Here is a 24,296-nt window from a genome sequence, read left to right as displayed (position 1 = left end):
CTACTACACCGACTTAATAACTCCACCTCAATGAGAGACGTAGTGCTTAGGTGGATGTAGTCAGGGTGATGCAGTGTCCCTGTAGTCACTACATTACTTGCCTCCGTCAGCCCCACCTGGGACTGACAGCTGGAGCTCTCCTCCCTGGTGCTGAAAACCCCAAGCTGTCAGTTGGTCGTGGGGCTTGCAGCTGGGGCTGCCCTGGGGCAGACAGGGCAATGCATGGGTCTCAGTTTCACAGCAGGGAGCCCACCAGCAGTGAAATTGACATTCTTGTTAGTTTCACAGTTGTTATTATTTCACATTTTGTCTCCAACTTGGACTGTCAGTTTGGGCACTCCAGCTGTGAGCCTAGCAGAGGAAGTGTGAAATTATAGCCTCCCTGAAACTGACAAGAATGTCAATTTCATTGCTGGTAGGCTCCTTGCTGTGAAATTGAGCCTGGGCTCACAGCTGGGGATGGTGGGAGGGGGGAGCTCCAGCTGTGAGCCCTGTGTGACTGTCAGTGCCCCACTTTGGTCGGTGCAAGCGCTGTTGGTGAGGGTACACACCACCGGCAGAAGGAGGCCAGCATGGACACTAACAGCCGATTTAATTTTGCTGCTGTGGCTATAGGTCAACCTAACTTAAGTTGACTTAATTCTGTAGTGTAGATGAGCCCTTTATCTCCTGAGCACCACCTTTAGCTGTGACCATGACTAGCTGCATGTAGCTTTGGACTCTTCCCTGCTTTCTCCCTCTTCCAGTTCTAGGAGAGCTCCTGGCTTGGTTCCAACATCTCCCAGATGAACATGGAGCTGTCCCCTGGGAAGACCCACCTCAGAGGGCGGGCACCATGTGATATTCCTTCCCTGGCTTCAGCTTCCCTTCTGCTTGCAACCTCCTTCTGCCTGAACTGTCCTCCGGGTTCCAAGGCCTGGTCTCCACAACCTTGCGCCGATGCAGCTGCACTGCCTTAGTGCTTCTGGAGAAGATGTTCTAAGCCAGTGATTCACAACCTATTCACCATTGTGGGCCGCATCTGATATACCTGTATGGCCCAGAGGATGTCACATGGCCTGCAGCAGTGTGCCGGGTGGGCTGCTAGCAGCCTACGGGTCACAGGCTGAGAACCACTGCTCTAAACTGATGGGAGAGAGATCTCCCAACAGCTTAATAACTCCACCTCCATGAGAAGCAGTAGCTACATTGGTGGGAGAAGCTCTCCTGCCACCATAGCACTGTCTGTCCGGGTGGCTAAGGTTAGTATAAATACGTTGCTCAGGGGTGTGGATTTTTCACACCTGTGAGCGATGTAGTTATACCAAAGTAAGTATGTAGTGTAGACCTGGCCTTAGGCTGAGATACTGACTGTGCTCAGGGTATGAATAATCCATGTGTAGTTGTGGCTAGGTGGATGGACGACTGCTTCCATTGGCCTAGCTACTGTCGCTCTTGGAGTTGGTGTTGCTACAGCGATGGGAAACCCCCATTGCTGTAGCAACACCGGTATTAGAGGCATAGCTACAGTGCCTTAGCAGTGCCACTGTAGTGCTCATCGTGTAGACAAGACCCAAGTCTCTTGTGCTTGCTGTTCTGCCCTTGGACTCCACTGCTGTTGAGGCTCCTCCCCAATGATCATTTCTCACTTTGGTGATTCGTGGGCAGCGTGGGCAGAAGCCGCCATCTACCTTCTTGCACCTACACAGAACCCCAGTCATGGCTCCCGTCTTTGGATGTCTCCCTTGATCCATGACTAGTTGTAGACATGGTCTACATGGTTGGTCTTGTTCTCAACACCCTCTGTGGAGCTACTTGTTATGTTAGTAAATATTTGATAATGGGCTTTTCAGTCTAGCAGACAAAGGTCTAACAAGAGCCAATGGCTGGACGCTGAAGCGAGACAAATTCTGGCTGGAAATACAGTGCACATTTTTAACGGTGAGGCTAATTAAGCATTGGACCAACCTACCAAGCCTGGGATATTTTCCTAAATGGTCTGCCCTAGCTGAACCAGGAATTGATCTTGGAAGTCCTATGGCCTCTGTTACAGATGATCACCGGAGACCCTTCCAAGTTCTATGATTCTATCCCATGAACCCCGTAGCTGGCTCTTCTATTCCTCTACTTGACCTCTTCCCTGAGCCTTCTCCTCTGGCGGCCCTTGAGAATTGCCTTCCTCCCAGGGCTCATCTGGAAGAAGCTTAGTTCTCCCTGGTGCCTGAACTACTCTTAAATCCTCTTCTACTTGGTTCCTCACCTGGGGACTGCTTGTGCTGTAATTGAATTGCTGTGTAATGGTTCTGTTATCTCTGCAGAGCCCTTGGGGACCTGGCCTGATCTGTGTGGTTGTTTGCTCTGGTGGGAGGGTTGGAGATATGTCACTTTGGGGGTGCAGGATGTTTCCCCAGGAGTGAAGGGGCAGATCACTATGAGAGTGTCTCCCGCCTGTTCACTGAACCACTTGCCCCTCTTGGCAGGCAGGAGTGTGGGGGATGTTCAAATCATGGCTATGTGCAATCTTGCTTGCCCCAGGGTTGGCACAACCTGGGATCTGTTACCCACCGAAAGGAGGACACCATGTAGGGTCCCAGTGCAGAGGTCACAAAGCCTTTAGGTTGGGGAGGGGAGCTGTCTGGTGGCCAGGAATCCTCACTCAGCTGGAAGGTCTGGTGATGCCAAGTCCTGGAGTGGGAGGGAGGTAAGGGTCATGCCCAGGAGGCTGCAGTGCTGAGAAGAAGCTGGAGAGGGGCAGAGGGCACAAGAGGATTTGGCATGAGGAAGAGGGAGGGGCAGGAAGGGGATATTGACATGGGGGGGAGACAGGGTTGGGGAGGGGAATTCTGTGTGGAGTGGACATGCAGGGAGGGGTGTGTGTGGGGGGACTGGTACAGTGGAGGGGAGGCAGGATGTGGAGAGGGGGCATGATGTGGATGGGGTGAGGGGTATTAGACCAGGGGGAGGAGGCATGTGGGAGAGGGGGTGCAGTGTAAAGGCATGGGAGGCAGAGGATGAATGAGGTGTGTGGATGCATGCACAGTAGGGGCGTGGGAAGGGGGCATGGCATGATAGGTGGGTATTGGTGGGGAGAGGGGCAACTTCCCCATAGCCGCCCTACCCTGATGCCTGCCCCAATGCGTGACAACTCCTTGATGCCCTCCCTCTCCCTACACCCCCAACAACTCCCCCTGCCCCAACCCCAGCTCCGACAACTCCCCCGATGCCCCCATAGCTCCCCTCTGCCCGAAGCCCTGTGGCCCGTCCTGCCCTGCCACCTAGAACCCCGGGAGGGGGGCAGGGGGCTGGCACGGACCCGGGACCCCCGCACGGCCCGGGTGTGGGTCTGGGGCCGCCTCCGGCTCCCTAGGCAGATCAGGCAGGAGCCCGCAGCCGCGGCCCAACTGGGCCGCCTCCCTCCCTCCAGCGCCGCGCCGGGCCAGGCCAGGCTGGGAACTTGAGAAGGGATTTGGGAAATGGCCGGGCGGGGGTGGGGGGGGCGATGGCTTCCAGATGTGCCCGCCCCGCCCGGCTTGGCTGGGGCAGCTGTGAGTGACGCCAGCGCCTCGCCGGGGACGGAGGGGGTCGGTTCCCAGCGCGCCGGGAGTGGGGCAGGAAAAGAAGGGGGGGCCGGAGGAGAAGGGGGAGAGGGGCAGGAAAAGGGGCGGCGGGTGGGGAGGAGAAGGGGGAGAGGGGCAGGAGAAGGGGGGGGGGAGAGGTGGGAAGGGCAGGAGGAGGAGAGCAGGGCCGAAGGGGCGGGCCGGGGGCGGGCCGGGCTCGGAGTCAGGCCCTCTAGTCTCGGAGCGAGCTGGATTTTCCTGTCCCTGCAGCCTGAGTCACGGGCGGTGTCTGCGCCCCATTCCCCCCGCCCGGCCCTGCTAGGCCCGAGATGAGGCAGCTGTGAGGAAGGTGAGCTGGGCTCCCCGCGGCCGGGCCGGCTGGTGCTGAGCTGCAGGGACCCAGAAGGGGGTGGGCACCGTGCGTGCATGGGGGGCCGGGGCCTGGGGAGTTGGCCCTGTGTGCAGAGGGGGGACTGGCACCGTGTGTGTGTGGGGAGTTGGGGCTGTGTATTGGCGCTGGGTGGGGCGGGGGGGCTGGCGGTGTGGGGGGGGGGGGGCAGGCACTGGATGGGCAGGGCTCGCGGAGCAGGAGGTTGACGCTTTGGGGGGGCTGGGAGTGGGGGATTGGCACTGAAGAGGTGGGTGGGTGGGCTGCATGTGTGGGGAGTGGGGGCTAGGTATGGGGCTGCTATGGGGAGGCACTGGATTGATACTGTGGGGGGCTGGCCCTGTGTTGGGGGCAGGGTGGAAATTGGGGCAGGGGGGTTGGTTTCTGCTGTACATGGGGTGCGGAGCTGTGCAGCTGGGGCTGTGCAGTGCTTGGCGGGGGTAGGGGACATCCTCAGGAGGCGACAGCAGGATGGGACCAGAGGCAGGCAGGGGGTGGAAGTGTGGGGACCGCAGGGCAATGAGGCCATGGTGGGACCCTCATAGGAGCAGCAGGGATGGGGCTGGCGTTGAAGCTGAGGGGTATGCTGGGTATTGGACCCCAGATGGCAGCTGGGACTGGTGAGGGGTGTAATCTGACTACTCCTTTCTCACCTAGCTCCAGTCTACCGTCCTTCTCCTCTTCTTTCTCCTAGGGGCTGACCACGTGTGCAGCGAATTTGTCGAGCCTCAGTCCAGGGTGCTGCTATGGCCTCCCAGCCGCATCCCCTGTGCCCCCCGCCTCCTTGCCCTACCACCAATGGCAGCATGGGGGCCAGAGGTGGGCAGCTGGCAGGTAGTCCCGAGACAGGTACACAGTGAGGGGAGGGGAAGAGAAGAGTAGAGGGGGCTGGGATGGGGGCTAGCAGAGCTGGGAAACAGCTCTCTTGAGTGATGGGCCCGAGGAACAAGGAGTGTCACTGAATTCAGAAAACGCCTGGGAGCGGGGAATGGGGCACGGGGCCTTTCCCCTCTAGGGTGTGCCAGCGCCGATCCCACCCCGGGGCGGGGGACTGGCTGGCTTTGTGGATGGGGAACGGGACACCAGACCTACCCCCTCTAGGGGGGTGCCAGCTCTGAGTCCTCCCCAGGGTGGGGGACTGGGTGGCTCTGGGGGTGGGGAGCGGGAGACAGAGCCTTTTCCCTCTAGGGGGCCCTAGCTCCGATCCAGCCCCAAGATAGGGACACTGGCTGGTTCAGGGGGTGGGGGATGGGACACATGGGCAATGCCACTCACCCAGTTGCTCTTCAGGGGTCCATGTGTGAGACAAGTTTGAGTTCTCAGCCTGGCGCCACCATCACAACCCTCCAGCACAGGCCATCTGCTCTCCCGAGGCAACCTCTCCCTGGCCTGTCCGGGGGCGGTGCCTGGGTTGCCCCTGTTGTGGGGCTGGCCAGGGCAGTCCATGCTCTGTGGGGAGCGCAGTTGGTACTTCTTCGTCATGAGGTTGGGTTCTTTCTCTGACCCTAGGTGATGCTCGCCTGAAGCCGCCGGTCGGGCCCAAACCCCGCATGCTGCCCAAACCGGCTGTGCCAGCCAAGCCCTGTGCCCCGCCGCCATCCCCTGGGCCGCGGGCCCCCCGCCTCGAACTTCCCTCTGCTGAGAAGATCAACCTGCTGGCGGGTCCCAAGCCGTACAGTGGCAGCAGCACCACCCTTAAACGGCTGTCCTTTGGCCTCAAGAGCCCCCCGGAGGAGACCCCCAATGGGAAGGGGTCACCACCACCCGCAGCCAGAGACCCGCCCCGTGCCATGGAAGAAGGATTGCCGGCTCCTGTGACGCCCCCTGCTGGGGGGCTCCTCGGAGTCCTCAAGGGCGCTACCCCATTTAAGGTGAAGCCGGTGGCGGCCAAGCCGGAGCGCTTCCCCGGCACCACGGTGGAAGAGATCCTGGCCAAGATGGAGCGCCCCCGCAAAGAGGGGCTGGGCAGCCCCGAGCAGGTGTGGGGCCTGCGTTCAACCTTCAGCCTTGATGGTGGCTCCTGTTTTGGGCCCAAAGGCTATGCTGCCTTCCGGAGACAGTCGAGCACCGAGGGAGGGGAAGGTGGCACCGTCGTCCCTGCCTTCGAGACCTCCCAGGAATCTGGGTCCCCTGAAGCTCAGGAGAGCAGAGCGCCCCGTGGAGATGAGCCGGTCACCGGTGGGAGGAAGAGGGAAGGAAGCCTGAGTCCCAGTGGACAACGCCCTCTGGAGCCCCCAGACGGAGAATCAGAGAGAGACCCCAGCCCAGCCTCCAGGGAAAGGTGAGGGACTGATGTGCAGGGTATTGTGAGTAATGGCCTTGTCTGTTCTGGCAAGGTGGTAGGATCTGGTGTCAGGGCTAGGAAGGGGTGCCAGGTCTTCCCCAGGGAAGCAGAGAGGAAGTCCAGTTCCTGGACGTAGAGGAGAATCCTAAGGGCGTCCAAACAGCTCTTTGGCATCTGTATAAAATCGTCCCTGTAGTTAGATGGGTGCAACACTGCATATGGACAAGACCTTCCCACACCACGCAGTTAACCTGTGGAACTCTTTGCCACAGGATGTGGTTGAGACCACAAACCTGGCACGATTCCCAAAGGGAGTGGGTATTGGATAATGTGAACGTGTGTGCAAGGCCTTGGTTTATTTTGAGTTGTTAGGAACGTGGTTGAGCTAACCTGAAATAAGCCACTGTGTAATGTGAGTTAGGTAAGGCTTGAGAGGTGTTCCCAGCCCCTGAGAGCTGGCAGTCTGAGACCCACGATGTGGGGGGGGGGGGGGGGGGGGGGCAAGATGAGAGCACCGGGTAGGAAGGAGAAATGTTTGGAAGACGAGAACGGGCGAGAGTGTGATCCAGGGTCAGTGGACAGTGGGCTGCTGTGGGAGCGCATGGGGGAAAGTGGGAAGGTTGTGGGGGAAGGTGGGAAGGTTGTGGTGGGCCTTGAAGGTGAGGGGTTCGAAGTGGAGAGGAGAAAGGGCAGCCGTGGAGGTGGGAGATGAATGGGACATGGCTGTGGGGTTAGAAAGGACAGCGCGGATCCTGGTGAAGACAGTGGTATCGAGCTTTTCTAGAGAGCTTTAAGTCCATAGATCTCGAAGCACTTTCCCAAGGAGGTAGGTGTTGTTTCCCCATGTGTAAAATGGGGATAACAGACATGGGGGAAGGGATGCCCGAGGTCACCCAGTGGCAGAGCCGGGAAGAGAACCCAAGAATGTGGAGTCCATTGCCGGACCCGCTTCCAAGGAGCATGGTAGTTGGAGGGATGATCCCGCAGGGGAAGAAACAGGACATAGAGGGAACGTGGGTGTGGAGGGAAGAGTCGAAGATGCTGCTGGGCGGTGAGCTGAGGAAACAGTGCCAGTGGATTTGTCATTGAGGATAGAAGGCGAAGGCAATGGAGAAGGATTGGAAGGGAAGATGGGATGCTCAGTGTTGAGTGATTGGGTTGGATGAGGCGGTCAGAGCAGCTGGAGGTGAGAGATTGGGCAAAGCGGTGAGGGGTGAATTCATCCTTAGGTGGTGGCTGACTCCAGGGGAGTGGAAGAAAAGGAAAGCAAGGGACAGAATCCTTGGAGTCATAAGCAGAGAGAGGGAGACAAGAGAACAAGGAGCCACCAAACAGACGCTGAAATTGGGGTCAGCAGGATGAGAGGAAAAACAGAAAATCTGCTAGGGAGGGGTAGGAGAGAGTGATCAATGGTGCTAAAGGTAGCAAGAGCAGAGAAAGGACCTTTGGTCTTAGTGTGGAAGAGGGGGTCAGCTCCCTCGGTGGGGACGGTTTCAGTGGTGTGGTGAGGATGGCGCTGTGTTGGAGGTGATGGGCGGGAGAATTCTAGTGGGCAGGAGTAGAGAGCTCGGCACCCAATGATTCAAGGCAGGGTATTTTTAGCATGGGGCAGGGCACAAGTGGGCTTTCACAGGCAGATCCGAAGAAACCAGAGAGGGAGGGGGTGGGTTATGAGCTGGAGGAGGTGGCGGCAGCGGGAGGGCCCGAGGGATCCTTCTCCCTCGAGCCCTTTTAGTGCTTGAAGAAGCTGGCAGGAATCCTGGGCAAGGGGATGAGCCAGGAGCCAGGGGTACTGGATCCTGGGCAGAGGAAGGGGGGATAGAGAGAGGGACCAGGAGCACCGGATCCTGGGCAGAGGAAGGGGGGATGGGGAACAAAGCAGGGCTCCAGCCAGGTGACACAAAGCTGCTCTGACAGCAGGAGGGGTGAACTCCCATTACCCCATCCCGTTGCCCGAGAGGCTTGGCGCTGCTCATGTCCCACCATACACCTGGGCCACACGCTTCTTTGGGCAGGAGCCTATAGCCATGGTGGTTGTGACCGCTGGCGACCTAGATCCTGTGTGCCAAGCAGGGTGTAAACCCCCTGTACTGGAGACTAACCCCCCTTGTCTACGGTTTCTCTCCCTTAGTGGCTCCTCCCCGGCCGGCGCCAGCTGTGACGGGGACCAGTCCGGACACAGGAGGCCGCCGTCCCCCCCTGGCGTGAGTTCTCGGCTCGCCCCCTGCAGCGCGGCGGCTGCTCTGCTCGGTGCTCTCCTTCCGGGCTCTCCTGTCTCCTCCTGGGCTCCCTCTCTCTGGGGTGCGTGTCTCCTCTCCCTTCTCTGCCAGCCCCTTGAGCACCAGCTGCTGCAGCTCTCCTGGGAACTGAGGGCATGGGAACCCAGGTGTCCTGCACAGCCCCATTGGTGGCCCACCCAGAGGGTTCCCGGGCCCATTGAACCTGCTCCAGACATGGGAAGGGAGCGATCAGAAACCCAGGCGTCCTGTGTGGCACCATGGGTCCTCCACCCATAGGGTCCCAGGCCTGTGCTGTTTTATCTCACCCAGCCCTGGGGAATGGGGTGGAGACAAGAGACCAGGCCAGCTGATTGAATTGGGGTCTCCTGGGGCCCACCCCTTGCAGAAACAACCCTGGGCCCCTGGCTCACTGGCCCTGGTGCTTGGAACCCAGCACTTGCTCTCACCTCCCAAGGAGGGAGCAGCGCTGACTCACTGCGTTGGGCTCGCTGACCTGGCAGGTATGTGGCGGGCGGGCGGATGGTTCCCACCCCGCTGGGCCCTCTGCCAAATCCAGGCAGGGAGGGTGGGGCGGGGTGGGGCGGGGCGGGCCACCCCCCAGCCGCTCCTCTCGGGACTCCTGGGAAATAACCTCTTGCTGGCTAACTGTTAACTCTCTTCCCCTTGGGGGGCAGAGGGGGGCAAGTCCTCCTCCGGGGGCCCCCTTCCCTTCTCCCTGGCAGGGGTGGGGGGCATCTGACCCTCCTGCCCTGGGGCTGGGTGTCTCCAAAGCCCTGGATGCCACTCTGCAGCCACGTGGCTTGATTTCTCCTGCTTCCTTCTTCCTCCTCCTCCTCCTCCTCTCTGCCTGTCATCTCCCTGCCAGGGGGCTAGGGGACTCCCTACAGTGGGAAAGGGGAGGGCGGCTTAGATCCTGGAAGTCTGCAACTGAGGCCAAGCTGGGGGCAGGTGTGGGGCAGGATTGGGGCTGAAGGGATCACCTGGGCATGAAGAGTGGGGGAGGGCAAGGAACAAGGCCAGGCAGCAGCCGCTCCAAGGGAGATTGGGAGCCAACTGGGCTGAGTCACTGATTCAGGAACCTCCCTGATGCTCCAGAGAGACACTCCCCGCGGGGAGGGGATGGGCTGGTGGGGGGGGACCCGGGCGGTGGGAGTCAGGGGACATCTGGGGGGAGGTAGGGGTGATTTCTAGACGCTGGGGGTTGGGGGCTTTTTGGGGGGTGATGCGGGGGGAAGCCCAGGTGCTGGGGGTCGGGGACTGTTTGGGGGTGATGGGAGGGGAAGCCCAGGCAGTGAGGGTCGGGGGCCGAACCAGGGATGGTGGGGAGCCCTGTTCTGTTTGGGGTGCATGGATACTGACTCCGATCTCTTGTTCTTCTCGCAGTTCTCCTTGACCTGGACCTGCCCTGTCCCCACGGCTCCTGCCGAGCTCCCCCTTGGGGCGCCCCCCGGCTCCCCCGGCACCTCTGCTGGCCTTGCCCGGGCCCCAGCGGCCCCCTACCTCCCTGCTGAGCTTCTTGCCTCAGCCCCAGGGTCCTCTGCTCTGCCCGCTGAGCTCCCCGCCCCGGGCTCTCCCAGTGCCCACGCCAACCTCCCCCCCAGGGTCAGGCCCAGTTCACCAGACACCCCCGAGTCTCTGGCTAAGATCTCCATCAGCCTTGACCCGGCTCCCGGTGTGCCAGCTGAGCCCTGCCGCAGTATCTCCCGCTCCCCGGGATCTCCGGAGGCTCCTGGTGAGGGGTCCCCAGCACCCTCCGGCCTCCCTGCAGGCCTGGCACCGGGCACCCCTGATGCCCCCACAGAGCGCCTCCGGAGCCCCCCTGCAGGGCAGCCCCTGGCACCAGGCACTCCTGATGCCCCCACAGAGCGCCCCTGCAGCCCCCCTGCAGGGCAGCCCCTGGCACCAGGCACCCCTGATGCCCCTGCTGAGCTGTCCCCCAGAATAACTCACTCCCCAGGGGCCCCCAAAACTCCTGTTCTGTCCCTGGATGCCCCCAGTCTGTCTCCTAAGCTCCCCACCAGAGTCGCTCGGTCTCCAGGGTCCCCTGATGGACCCGCTGAGTCCTCGAGGCCCTCTGATAGCTCCCCATTTTCTGAGCAAGGCTCCCCTTCATCCCCCAGTGACACGAGGACGTTCACGGGACCTGCGCCAGCGGGCGAGGGCTTCCAGCCCCCGCAGCCGGGGCCACGGCGCTCTTCAGACGGGCTGGTGCAGCTGCCAGACAGGGGGCTAGGAATGGGGGTGCTGGGAGGCTCCCTGGCTGCCCTGCCCAGGGAAGGGCCTCCACCCTCTGAGCAACCACTGGAGGGTGAGTCCAACTGGAGCCTGTCGCGGTCCTTTGAGTGGGCGTTTCCGTCCCGGGCTCCGGAGTGGGAGCCCCCCAGGTCCCCCATCAGAGAGGCAGATGACTCTGGCCTCTCTGAGGAGGAGCACTCAGACGGGGAGGGCCTGGCTCCGGGCCCCAAGGGGCCTGGTGAGGGGAGCGGCTCCAAGGGGCTGAGGCCGGGGCACCCCAGCGCTGCCATGGATTGGCAGGATGTGGCAGCTGCTGAGAGTTGTGCCCGCTCGGGCGATGCCACTGGGGCCCGATATGATAAAGGGGCAACTGAAGGGAGACCAGGGGGCTCAGAGGCCACGTGTCCTGGGGGCCCCGTGTTGCAAGGGGAGCTGGCAGTGGCCGAGGTGAAGGGCCCTGCAGGGGTGGAAGACGCGGGTGCTATCTGGGAGGAGCAGGACAGGGTGTTGCTAGGTACCCCCCCACGGCTGACGGAGCCAGGGCCAGGCCAGGAGCCAGCCGCCCCCCTCCTGTTCTCTGGTGCTCCCCGGCCAGCCAGTGCTGACCCCTGCCAGGGGGATGACTCGGCACTGGGCCAGGCACAAGCGGGGAGCTGCCAGGGGGGCGCGAGGCCAGGTGAGGCGGGTTCTGAGCCGCATCCCGATGCCCGTTGGTTGGACGAGCTGCTGGCATCGCCCCCACCCAGCGCCGATGAGACCAAGAGAAAGGACACGCTGGAGCCTGGGGACCCTGCAGGGCCAGAGGTAAAGGCGGGGTGGCCCTGTGCAGGGCGGGAAAAGGGGGGGATCTCCTGGCACCAGCAGGGGTGAGTGGATGGGTGGGAGGACTACATCTCCTCAGAGTGTGTGTGTGTGTGTGTGTTTGTCTCTCTCTCTCTCCGGGCCCAGCAGAGGGTGTTCTCCCCAGGCTGTGTGTGGGGGGGAAAGCCAGTTGCCCCACGTCCAGCAGGGGGCACTTTCCCCAGGGTGAGTATGTGTGTGGGGAGGAGGGGGCGTCCCACAGTGGGTAGAGCGCCTCCTGCTGGGCCTGGGGAATATGGGGGGACATCTCCCCAGAGTGTGTGGGGGTGGGGCAGTCACCCCAAGACCAGCAGGGGGCGCTCTCCCCAGGTGAGTGTGGGCCAGGGGAATGCCCCGCACTCAGCCTGTCCCTGGCTGCGGCAGCAGAAGGGGTTAACTCCCCGCTGGGGTGAGGGGTGGGTGTGCCGCACTGAGCAAACTTGGCAGGGCTGGGCCTTGGCCGTCAGCGCAGTGTGCAGAGCAGTCGGACAGGTTGGGCGGAGGCAGAGTGGAGCGTGTCGGGGCGAGCCGAGCCGGGGCGGGGAAAGGAAAGCCCCAGAAGGCAGCCGTGGCTGCTGGCCTCTCCCAGGCTTATCCCTCTTGGGGTGCATAAGGCGGCCCGCCACAGCCATGGCCAGGGAGGCTGGTGGGACGTCTATCCTGGAGCGCCTCTTGGCTAACTTGGAGCTGCGGGACAAGGCCGGGCGTGCTCGGCGCATGGGTGAATGGAGCGCCCCTTGGCCGGGGGCGGCGGCTGTGAGTACAGACAGCACTTCTGACCACAACTGTGTGGGGGACCCAGGAGACCTAGTTCCTGTGGCCGCCCTGCTGGGCTGGGCCGTGGAGGGGTGGGTGTCAGATCGGTCGGGTTTGCCCAGTGAGATCTCGCTCTCCACAAGTGCTGTGGCAGAGGGGTAGGAGCAGCCCCTGAGAGCAAAGGGAATTGGGGCCGGATCAGAGGGGCTAGCGAACCAGAGACCCCAGGAAAAGCGGGCGAAATGGTGGGGAGTCTCCTGCTTGTCTTGTTGGGCAGAAGGGTGATGCTCAGGAGTGAAGGGTCATCAGCCTGTGGGATGGAGAGGGTGGGGTGATGCCCCGGAGTAGGAAGGAAACTTCTTCCCCCTCATCTTTGCAGCCTAACCCGGCACCCCAATACTGCAGCTGGGGGGAGTGTTCCCCCAAGAGACAGATCCCTGGAATCCCCCCTCCCTGCCTTTCATACAGAAGGGCCAGTTTGGGGTGGAGGAGCTGATTTCCCCCCCCCCCCATACATCCCCCCAAATTATATCCTCCTTTAACCCTGTTCTCCCCCCTTCCTCCCAGGATCTCCTCGGCTGGTCGCGGAAGGATCTATGCAGCGAGTTCGGCATCAGAGGTGCCCACCGGGCCGGTGAGTTTGGCTGGGCCAGTGAGCCCAGCACGAGGAGGAGAGACTGGCCCAGTGGCTACGGAGCCAGTGAGATGGAGCAGGATCGGGAGTTTGGCACCAGTACACAGGACTGGGCCGGTGCGTACAAAGAGATGGAGTTGCTGGGCGATTCCAGCGTGGGGCACGGAAACTGGCCCGACGCCTATGGCATTGGCAACGGCTGCCGGCCAGATGGGGAGCACAGCACTGGCAAGCCAGACTGGAGCAGCCAGTACAATGTTGGCAGTGCTGAGAGCCAGGACGGGGAGTTAGATACCATGAAACTCGACTGGAGCAGCACCTACAGCATTCAGGACAGCACCCAGCAGGACATGAAGTTTGGTATTGGCAAATCAAACTGGACCCCGGAGTACAGTGTTGGTGATGCAGCCCAGCAGGATAGAGATTTCGGTGCCAGCCAGCCAGACTGGACCCGCGAGCACGGTGTCGGTGATACAGATCAGCAGGATAAAGAGTTCAGTAGCAGCAAGACAGACTGGACCCACAAGCACGGTGTCGGTGATACAGACCAGCAGGATAGAGAGTTCAGTACTAGCAAGACAGACTGGACCCGCGAGTATGGTATCAGCGATACAGACCGGCAGGATAGAGAGTTCGATACCAGCCAAATAGACTGGACCCGTGAGCACAGTGGTGGTGGTGATACAGGCCAGCAGGATAGAGGGTTTGATACTGGGAAGCCAGACTGGATCTGTGAACACCGTGTCAGCGCTACAGACCAGCAGGATAGAGAGTTTGGTGCCGGGAAGTCAGACTGGACGCGCGAGTGCAGCGTCAAGGCCAACGGGCAGGGTAGAGAGTTTGGTGCTGGCCAGCCAGATTGGACCTGTGAATATGGTGTTGGCAGTACCGCCCCGCAGGACAAGGAGTTTGGTACCGACAAGCCAGATTGGACCCAGGAGTTCGTTGCTGGCGACAGGGCCCAGCAGGACAGAGCGTTCAGCGTGGACAAGCCGGACTGGCTGGGTGAATGTGGCATTCACCATGCAGACCGGGAGAACGCCTTCAGCTCTGGAAGCAGAGACCAGGGCGGTGCTGGAGACCCGGACCACGCAGCCCGAGAGCCTGGTGCCAGGAGGCCCGGTTGGAGTGGCAACGAAAGCAAGTTCCACTTCGCTAGGAGGGATGGTGCCAGCGATTTCGAGCATGAAAGCCAGTTCGGCATCATCGGGACCGACCGGGCGGGTGGCTTTGTCCTGAGCGCTTTGGATCCATCCGGCGCGGTTGGGACCCTGGACCCAGCGGGGCTTGGAGCGAGCCCGACCGACTGGGCTGGCCGTTCCAGGACTGTGGGGCTGGATGAGCCCAGAGAGGCTGGCGTGGGGCAGTCCGACTGGGCCCGGGATCTAGGCCTCCGTGGCATGGATCCCTCCGTCGGCCTGGGGGCAGTCAGGTCTGACAACCCCAGGGAACACAGAGGGGAATGGATGGACTGGACAAACGAACTGAGCGTGAGCAGCATGGATCCCTCCGGCGGCCTGGGGGCGGGGGGCTCCGAATCACCCAGAGAGGCTGCTGAGGGGCAGCCAGACGGGGCCAGCGACCTCGGCATGGAAGGCCCAGCCACAGCCAGTGGCTTTGGGATCATAGGCCTGGAGGAGCTCAGAGAGGCCAGAGTGAGACAGACTGACTGGGGCCGTGAGCTGGGCTCTGGGGCCGAGGGCTCCACTGAGACCAGGGAGGCTGGAGCGGGTCAGATGGACTGGGACAGTGATGTTGGGATTGGACGTGGGCAACAAAGCCATGGCTGCGACACGGGCGGCTCGGAGCCGCATGGAGACAGGTAAGGGCTGGGTTGGCTGTGGGATGGTGGGGCTGAAGTGCAGGGTGCTCCATCCCGGCCTCCACTGCTCATCCAAGCAGCCAGTGTGCCACCTAGGCTGGGGTCTGGTCTCAAACATGGAGGGCAGAGGGGAGGGGGGGAATCTCATCCCGATCCTAATGTGGGGCTGTTTAGGCAGAGTACTCCCATTGTGGGGATCAGCACCATTGCGCTTGCATAACTGGCAGATGCCTGTTTTGCTGCTGAACTCTTTGCTCTCAAACATCCTGCAGCAGTGAGTTCCACTGCTTAACGCCTCCTCTCCTTGGGGAAGCTCTCCCTTGGGCTGCTGCCCAGCATGATCACGTGCCTCCTTGTGCTGGCTTGATCAGGGCAGCTGGGTCATGTTCTATCCACCACATGGCATCCTACGGACCCCCTCCTTCCTCTCCTGCTGCCCCCCTCCCCTTCGGAGCCTTGGCTTTGAGACGAGAAGCTACATGGCCACACAGGAACATTCCTGTTCTCGCTGGCTCAGTTGGCCTTGGCTTTGAGCTTCCTGTGGCCCCACCAGGAGCTCTGCAGCTCCGCCACAACCTGTTCATTCAGTGCTGTAGGCGGCTGCCCAGCCAGGCAGGAGGCGCAGTCCCACCTGCATGTCTCTCTTGGGACAGTGTTTTTTTTCTTCACTGTACAGCATAGGCTGGACGTCCAGCCAGAGAACCACTCCTCCGCCGGCCCTGGGCTCCAACTCCCAGACGTTCCCTCCCACCTCTCTCACTGCCGAAAGGAGGACACCCCCCTCTGTTCAACCCCCGTGCTTCAGAGCCCAGCTCCCTTCCAGCTGAGCGCCCCCAACCCAGTTTAGAAAACCCCTTCCCAGCTGACTCTGAGAGTCAACCAGGGCTGGCCAGATGCAGGCTCCCTGGCCCAGATGGGCAGGCCACTCTCTTCTGAGGCTGCTCCTTCCAACACACGTTGCTTCGATTGGGTCTGTTGATTTCCATCTGCTGCTGGGTTTCCTGGCCTTGGCCGCCCAGTAGCTTTGTCTCCTTGGCCAGCGTTGCCACCCATCTATTTTCTCCTCCGCTTCAGCCCCTCATCCAGCTTGTAGTCTAGTGCGTCAGGCCAGCTCGCACCTCTGGGGTTTCTGCCGTGAGCTGCTTTGTGCTAGGAGAATGGACTGTCCATTCCTACAGTGCTTCCTGCCTATGAATCCGGGACAGCCCATTCCCTCCTGCCTCGGCTGCCCCGTTTCCTTCATAGCTTCCAGGGCAGGGTCTTTTGTCTAAACCATTAGAGCAGCTGAGCAAACCCCTCAGCCCAATTGGAGGTGCCTGCAAGGGACCTTGTTTCCAGGTGCTCGGTGCTTTCTTAGAATTGAGCCCCTTTTTAAACTGTCTCAGATTGGTTCTCCCCCCCCCCCATAGAGCCCCCTCTCCCCCAAATCATTAGCCACTGTGGAAATTGGAGGCCACTGGGGTTGGGGCAGTTCTCTGCCGTGTCAGACAGGAGTTCAGACTAGCTGATCACAATGGTCCCTTCTGGCCTCGGAATCCATGAATTGTTTCTTCTGCATCCACAGTCTGGTTGGGATTGGTGGATCCAGACTCCGTAAGCCCTTCTCCCAGCCTCTTCCTCCACCATCCACCTTCCTGGCCCCTCCTCCTCTGCCACAGAGCTCAGACTCCCAGGCTCTGTTTCCCCCCCCCTTCCCCCCGTCCAATCTCCTCCTCTGGAGTTTCTTCTTCTTGGGGCCACTCTTTCATCTCCCGACAGGCCTGGCTCCTAGTCACCTGAGCTCTCGTCAAATGACCCGTTCGGATTAGAAGGGAGACCCCCGCTTTGAACAGCTGCAGCCAGTGGCCAAGGGAGGTGGTGGATTTTCCATTTCTTGATGTCTGGCTGCCTTCCTGGAAGATGCACGTGAGCCAAACACAAGTTGCTGAGTTCAGCAGGGGTGACTGGATGTGTTATGCCGGTCGGGCTAGGTGATCAATCGGTCTCTTCTGGGCTTAAATCTCCATAGAAGGGGTAAAAAGTTCCAGATGGGGATCTCTTGCCAAGAATTCTCCCCTCCCCTCCCCCCGGGCAGCTCTTGTTTGTACTTAGTGCTTTTCCCCATTGGATGTGGTCTGAGAACTGATTGCCAGTAGCGGCTTCACATCCCAGAGGAGAACACAGGCAGGTAGAGGGAGGAGAGCTAAGCCAGCACATCAGGGCTGCATTGGGTTTAGGACCCAGATTGGCTCCCCAGCCCGGAGCCCAGCTACACGGGCCATCTCTGCATGGGAGCTGTGCTGCTTTGGAGCCGGCTCGTGTGCTGTGGTGCTGCCCCCACCCCAGAGCCTCATCAACCCCATGTCCCCTCCAGTACAGTAGCTGTTCCCAGGGTGAACTGACCTCCTTTCGTTCGCTGGCTTAGCTCTTCAGATTCATTCCTGGCTTTCAGACGACATGTCCTCGTCATGTTGCTTCGTGGGAATCCCTCTCTGCCGGCCGGGCTTGGCTTGGCCCATACAGAGTAACCTGGGAGGGGAGGGTTTCCAGGAGCCTGCCTATGCCAGGTGGAAATGCATTGGTGTCCCACCACGTCACAGTGCCGCCTTTGTGGCCCAGGAGGCTGTGCACTTTTAACGCAGGGCTTCGTCCTCCGGAGTTCCTGGAGCAGTCTTAGTCCCCCATTAGCTCCTGACATTTGGGGATGCAGAAGGCAGGCTGACCAGATAGCAAGTGTGAAAAAGAGGGACAGGGTGGTGGTGGTGGTGGTGGTGGGGGGGGGGGGGGGGGGGGGGGGGGGGGGATAGGCTCCTATATAAGAAAAAGCCTCGACTATCAGGACTGTCCCTATCAAATCAGGACATCTGGTCACGCTAGCAGAAGGGGACTCTCTCCCCTGAGCTCACAGCTCCTCTGGGTGGCTCCGGCGCATAAGGGCCCAGGCTGCAGTCCGTGGTGGGTGATGTCATTGGCTCCATTCGTCAGAGATCATGGCAACCAGCCAACAGCCTGTTGCCGGGTGCGGCTTTGCACACAATGTCCTGGCTGCTGGCTAAGATGACTTTGCGCGGCTCCCGGGGTTGAGGCACTGCCCAGGATTGGGGCCCTGCGGGACAGAGCCGGTCCTGCAGCGCTACAGCCTATGTGTTCCTGCCTCCCTCCCACTTTGGGGGTAGCTGGGGCTGGAGTAGCACCATGTGTCCTTAGCCCCTGGGTCTGTGCATCTGTCTTTCTGGCTGCCCTCCTCTCAGGCTACCCATCAGCGTGGCGCCAGAGCGTACTGCTAACATGCCCCATTTGTCCTCCCCAGAGCCAGGAGAGGACCTGGAGCAAGACCTTCCAAAGCACCAAGAGAACCGCTGCCCCCCAAAGCCCCAGTCCGGCTCCCCAATGCACGGGGTCAGCTGCCGGGAGCCTCCAGTGTTTAAAACCTGTCCCCCGCTCAACCTCTGGAGCCGGCTGGTCAGCCCCAGACTTTGCATCCATTTGCCAGCCTCCGTAGGCCTGCCGGGTCCCCACTTTCTTCTGCCCGTGCACCAAGCCCTGCTGAGTCGGAGGGGCAGGATTGGGCCCCTCCTCTCTGACCGGCACATGGCTTCCCTAGCGCCAGGGGTCTGCCGAGCGCTGGGGCCTGGCTGTGGTCTGGTCCTGCGCTCGCTCCATGGATCAGGGAGGGCAGGGTCTCACTGTTCTCTCCCCCAGCTGTGCACCCCTCCCGTGGCTCTCTGAAGGCATCCACTGGCCACTCCCAGGATAGGACACCTTCCCGCCCTCTGCAGTGAATTAGGTTATGGGGATCAGGGCGTGCCTGGGTTCTGTCCCCAGCTCTGCCACTGAACTCCTGGGCAAGTCGCTTCCCCACTCTGTGCCTCAGTTTCCCCCGGGGGATAATGATTCTGACCCACTTGGAGGGAGCTTTTGGGCCCCTTGGCCAGAGGGCCCTGGAGTTAGTGCTACGTTGGAGCTGAGCTGGGCTCGTTTCCTGGGCTAGCTCCTGGGCGGGTGTGTCCAGGCCAAGCTGTGAGGAGCCCCGTCTGTCATATGCCCTGTAAAGCTGGGTGAGGGGGCTTGGCTCACAGTACCACCGGGGGGTAGAGGGGGGGACGGGGATCAGAGGAGTCTGGGAGGGAGGGGGGCTCATGGGTGGAGTGTGGGGTTATGGGGGAGGGGTCTGGGAGCAGAGAACTGGAGTGGGGGGCTCCATGGACTGGGAAGGGCAGGGTCTCACTGTTCTCTCCCCCAGCAGCAGCCTCGTCGGCCCCCGGCTCTGTGACTCAAGCCCCCTGCTGGAGGGGATGTTGGCCAAGGCGGCCGCCCACTGCAAGAGCCCCATCTCCTTGCAGCGCCCCTTTTCCAGAGAGGAGTGGGGGCCCTCTGATACCATCGACACCCATCCCCCTGCAGCTGGCAGTGCCTTGCCTGCTCCCTCGCCGCAGGAGGAGGAGGACGGGACCCGGCCCGAGGGGGATGGCGCGCCCAGCCCATCGGATGCCACGGACGGGGGTTGGCTGTCAACCGACATGAGGCGGCTCAGCCAACCCTCCGTGCCCGGCGAGGACTTCTCCTTCCTGGAGGTGAGCCGGGGGGACAGGGAGAGGGATTTCCTAGCAGCCTCTGCTCCCTCCCTAGCCCGGCGCTGGGTCCTGGTTGGGTACATGGCCTGCCCTGCCATGCACACACTGGGAACCGGGGATGTAGGGGGCAGTGACCTCAACCCTCCCCCTTTCCCTGCCTCATGGGGACACCAGGCGGTGGCTGGTATGGGGACAGGGCTGGCTTCCTTCGCAGGGGAGCTCTCCTCATCCCCTCTCTGGTGACCCTCCAGCTTAGGGACCCCATATCTGAGATGCCCCCACCCCTGTGCTGCAGGGGATCTGATGGGGGCACCCTGTGATCCTGACCGGAGACGGCCGGGGCTGGATGGCTAACCCTTCGTTGGCCTTGGTGAGTCACGTAGGCTCGCGATCACGTCCCAGGGCCCCCAGGGCGCGTGCCTGTCCCTGCCTGATCCCCTGCGGATCGCCTCCAGGGTTGGGGGCTGGCACTGAGGTCGTGGGCCGCGTCCCTCTGGGGGGATGGCTGAGTTTTGCCCCTGCTGGAGACATGAGACCGAGGGGCCAGCCTGGCCCCCATGTGGGCTTTCCCCTCGGGGCTCGGCCCAATCCGTGGCTCTCCTGGATCGGTGGCCGGAGCAGGAGTCCCAGGCTGTTGGCACTGATCAGTATCTACCCTCCCCCGGCACCTACAGGACACGGAAATTCTTGACAGCGCCATCTACCGGAGCAGAGCCAACCTGGGCCGCAAGCGAGGTCACCGGGCGCCGGCCTTGCACCCCGGGGGCCCCTGGTGGCCGTTTGAGGTGGAGGTGGCCGATGACTGGATGTTCCGGGACTCCACAGGTGGGACCCCAGGTGGGGCAGGCTGCAGCTCGGTGGCCGGCCTGGTGCTGAAGTGGCGGGATGGGACGTCGGGGTGGCGTTTGTCTTGCATGCACTTGGCCTGCCATTAGCATGTGTTCCTGCGGAGGGGGGGGGGTGTTGGCGTGGCTGTGGCGTGTTACCCTGTGGTGTGACGGTGGCATGGGTTCCTCTGTGGCACGGCGCTGTTGTGCCAATGGCACATCCTCATGTGTGTCTTCTTGTGTGGCGTGGTATTGCCTTGGGATCCCTGGGCACTGCTGGGGTGTTGTGTGTGCTCCCCTGGCGTGGTGGCATGGGTGTGTGTCCCCGCATGGCGGCGGCGTTGGCGCGGTGTTGATATGTGGCCCAGCGTGGCCTGACACTACCCCCGTGTCTCCCCTCAGAGCCCAGAGCGGTGCGCCGGGTGTCCTCAGATGAGGAGGTGGCAGAGGAGCCCCAGAGCAGGCGAGCGCGGCCGTCGCCCAAGGGGGTGAAGGTGTCGCTCTTCCCGGGTCTGAACCCCTCTGCTCTCAAGGTAGTGCCCACCAGGGTTCCCGGGCAGGGATGGGAATGACCGGGGGAGTGCCCACTAGGGAAGCAGTCAGTGCCCATGTCCTCAGGGGTGATGTTGTGAGGCTGAGTACGGGGCGGGGGGGTGTTGGAAACAGTCACAGGTGGAGGGTAAGGGCTGGGTGGGGAGAGGTCTGGGGAGGAGAAGTGGGGGTGGGTGCTGGAGGGGGTTCTGGGTGGTGGGGGTTGGGTGTTGGAGGGCTGGTATGGGGATCCTGGGGGAGCTCAGGTGGTTGGGTGCAGGGTGGGACAGGGCTGGAGTTGTGGAGATGGCAGGGCTGGGAGTTGTAGGTGGTGCAGGGTATGCGGGGCCATGCTGGGAGGTGCTGGGGGAGGTCCCAGATCAGGTGGAAGGGCTCAGGGACTGCGGGGCAGGGGGAACTCCTGTGGTTGGGGAAGGCTGGAAGAGGACCTGCCATTCACAGGGGGGTGACATACAGACAGAGCCAGGGCATCCGTATGTATGTCTGACCCCCTCCTCCCCAACGCACCGCAGGCCAAGCTGCGGGGCCGGAACCGCTCTGCCGAGGAGGGGCCCCAGCTGGGGGAGGCCAAGGAGTCCCAAGTGCAGCGCTCCAAGTCCTGCAAGATCCCCGGCTTGGGGGGGAAACCCCTGGTGTTGCCCCCTAAGCCGGAGAAATCCTCAGGGTGAGTGTGTGGGGGTGTCTCTGGAGTGGAGTGGGATTGTGGAGTTTCAGTAAGTGTCTGCAATTAGGAGTGTTGATGTGACTCTGCAACTGTTGGGGTGTGCATCGGTTAGGGGGTGTTGGCGGGTGTATAGAACCTGCGGGTGTTGCAGGGTGTGTAGGTTGGGGGGTGTCAGTTGTTGTGTAGACCCATGGGGATGCTGGGGGGTGTTGGGGTGGGTGTAGGTTTGGGCGTGTCAGTGGCTGTGTAAAACCCTGGGTGCATGGGGGGGAAGGGAGGGGTTGTGTCGGTGGGCGTGTAGACCCGGGAATGGGGGGGAGGGGAAGGTGGATATGGGGAAGTTTTGATCCTTTCCCTATTGGCTCTGCCACGGCTTCTGCCTCCTCGCCCCCCAGGTCAGATGCCTCCTCGCCCCACTGGCTGCAAGCGCTAAAGCTGAAAAAGAAAAAATCCTGACCACCCCCTTCAGGTGAGGGGCCCCCGTCCTCCCGCCTGCGTCGGTCCTCTTGCCGTGGCAGCTGGTGCATGGTGCCCGGAAGCGTGTCACACCCGCACACCCCACAGAGCTCCGTGAAAAGCTCAGGCCCGCGGGGGCAACGCACCCTCCCTCTTGCCAACTGGTGTGATGCCACCGAGGGGCTCTTTGGCCCACATCCAGCGGGGCAGGGGGAGGGCGGCGGTGCGGGCATGGTGCACGTCCAAGTGGGCTGTCCGGCCGGCTGGACTCACCCTGCTCTGATACCTCTGTGCAGGACGGGGCTGGGAACTCAGGCCCTGCCGCCCCCCCCGGGTGCTCCTACTGGAGGTTCCCCCCTCTCGTCCCTGGGCAGGGCAGATGGGGGCCGTGCTGACCCCAGGGAGGTCAGGCTGGGGGGACCCTTCACCCCTTGCTTCCTGAATTCCAGCCCCCGGCCAGCGTGCCTCACACTGTTGGGGTTTCTTGCGCCACCTGGTGGGCGCTGCTGTGCATGGCACCTCGTCCTTCCTCCAGGGTGTGGCTCTGAGCCTGTCTGGAGAGGGGAGCAACTAAGAGGATTGGGAAAAACAAAACAAAACAAAACCGGGGTGTGGGGGGGAAATTCACACTGTATAGCAGGAGAAAACTTCCTGACAGGGGAGAGCTCCAACTGGCAATTGCCCCCTTCGGGGGAAGGGTTGGGAGCCCCATTGCTCCCTGACAGGGGGACGGGTCTCACCAAGGAATTCCCCATCCCTTCCCAGCCAGCCAGGAAATCATCCTACTGGTGGGAACATCTGGGATCCCTGTCTAGCACTTCACACAGTTGCCCTTATGCCACTGGAGCTTAGGGCCTCCTGCTCCAATGACAGGCCTGGACCATTTGGGCTGGGGAGAGTCTCCCTTGGCAGCGCAGGGCATATGACACACAGCCAGCCAGGCTCTCTCCAGAGGGGCAATGGTGCTGCAGTGGGCTGGTCCCCCCTCTCTAACTCCAGCCATCTCTCTTCTCTCTTCCAGGCATTTCTCTCCTGCTGCTGGGGCTGGGACAGCTGACCCTCCAAAGAGGCTCATTGGGGTGGGAGATGGGACCGTGCAGTGATCGGAGACCCCCCTGCCCGCTCACCGACAGCTGGGACCCCCGGCAGGACAGTCTGGGGGTGGGAATGGGGGAAGGGAAGGCACATCTATGCACTTTGTATCACGCTCGCTCACTCCCCAAGCTGCCGGGTCCATCTGCCCATGCCCCTACGTGCTGGCTGCTTCCTCCGCTCTGCCCTTTATACCGTGTACCTGGTCTAAAGCCTCTATTATTTTGTAGTCGGTGACAGGGCCCGGCCCTGACCCTTCCCCCATCCCTGGCTCAGCAGGGATGGGGGAGCCCTGGGGCCAGGGTGTTCGCTCTCTCTCTGCTGCTAGCCTACACTTTCTCGGCCAAGAGCCACGGATTATTTTTTCTATGCCACTTGTCAAGACAATAAACGATTTCGGGTAAAGGCGGGGGCAGCTGCAGTCTTGGGCGCGTCCCTGTTACGTCGTCTCCCTTGGGCCACCTGGACCTCGCTCACCAGGCCCCTCCCGGCCAGTGGGGGGGAGCAGAGGAGAGCACGCTGCGGGGTCCCTTCTGGAGAACAGGTGTGAGGGGAGCCTAGCCCTTGTTGCCTGTGTCCCCCGGACTGCCTGTGCCCTGAGCCTCAAGGAATTCCTCTCCGCTGGGCTGCTGAAAGCTGTTGGGTTGGGCGGCGCGGGCTGTTCTTGTGGTCTCCGGCTTTGTAGTGCTGAGTGGCCGAGGCAGTCTGGTGTTCCCCCACCTCAGGGCCCAGAGCTTTTACTCTCCTCTTCTGCCTTCTCCCACTCCTCTTCCCTCTTCTTCCTGGGGAAAGGGTCTGAATCCACCCCGGGCCAGAGACTTAGCTGCGGTAAATCAGTTTCATTGACCCCAGCAGTGGAGCTACAGTGAATTGACCCCAACCGGGGATTTGGCCCTGGAAATACTGTTTCTCTCTAAAGTTAGTTGAGCTGACTGCATGTGGTTAGGAATATCCAACCCAGCGTGAGTCGCTCTGCGCCCCGGGACAGGGGACTGGCCTACGCTAGTAATTCACCCTGGAGCAGCTTCTGGGTGGGGTTGCGCGTTGAAGCTTTCGTGCGGGTGTGGTTCAGGTGTTCTTGTCTGTAACTCTTCTCTGTTGACAAGCATTGCCCCCAGGCTTGTTGACAGCCACTGTGGGGTCACTGTCCATGCACGTACCTTCTCTGGCGTGCGTTGTATGTGGGCCGGTTCATAGAGGCCAGACGAAACCTCTTCAACGTCATCGTCTTACCTGGAACTGGCACAGGCCGGCCGAGGTCAAGTCAGAGCAGGTGAACTCAGTTTGGTGCAGATCAGTGCTGTAATTTGAGGAACAGGTGTGCATTCCTATTCTGGTTTTTTTATGGGCACAATCTATTAATGGGCCCTTTATTCTGGGTGCAGTATCTCTGGGACTCCTGGACCAAATGGTGAGC

General features: G+C 61.5%; 1 protein-coding gene across 5 annotated transcripts; it reads left to right on the top strand.

Annotated features, from left to right (window-relative positions):
* Positions 1–3,482: 3,482 nt before the first annotated feature.
* TNKS1BP1 (tankyrase 1 binding protein 1) lies at positions 3,483–23,286 on the top strand. 5 transcript variants are annotated; one of them, XM_067550596.1, is made up of 13 exons: positions 3,483–3,560; positions 3,807–3,885; positions 4,619–4,773; positions 5,434–6,205; positions 8,340–8,412; positions 9,832–11,487; positions 12,847–14,735; positions 18,961–19,288; positions 19,963–20,113; positions 20,518–20,648; positions 21,180–21,331; positions 21,727–21,800; positions 22,809–23,286. In XM_067550596.1, the coding sequence occupies exons 3-12, from the start codon at positions 4,671–4,673 to the stop codon at positions 21,785–21,787; spliced, it is 5,316 nt and encodes a 1,771-aa protein (XP_067406697.1). In that variant the 5' UTR covers positions 3,483–3,560; positions 3,807–3,885; positions 4,619–4,670; the 3' UTR covers positions 21,788–21,800; positions 22,809–23,286. The 5 variants fall into 5 exon arrangements, 4 of the variants coding, with proteins under 4 accessions (XP_067406697.1, XP_067406698.1, XP_067406699.1 ...); XM_067550597.1 differs by lacking the exon at positions 3,483–3,560 and having other exon boundaries at positions 3,756–3,885; positions 4,619–4,758; XR_010920294.1 differs by lacking the exons at positions 3,483–3,560; positions 20,518–20,648; positions 21,180–21,331; positions 21,727–21,800; positions 22,809–23,286 and adding an exon at positions 19,584–19,658 and having other exon boundaries at positions 3,756–3,885; positions 19,963–19,981.
* The last annotated feature ends 1,010 nt before the right edge of the window (positions 23,287–24,296 follow it).

Source organism: Emydura macquarii, unplaced genomic scaffold (genome assembly GCF_026122565.2).
Source record: "Emydura macquarii macquarii isolate MOO-44397 ecotype Brisbane River unplaced genomic scaffold, CSIRO-AGI_Emac_v2 contig_1305, whole genome shotgun sequence".
In the NCBI taxonomy this organism is placed as follows: Eukaryota; Metazoa; Chordata; order Testudines; family Chelidae; genus Emydura; species Emydura macquarii.
This window is presented reverse-complemented; position numbering and strand designations above follow the sequence as displayed.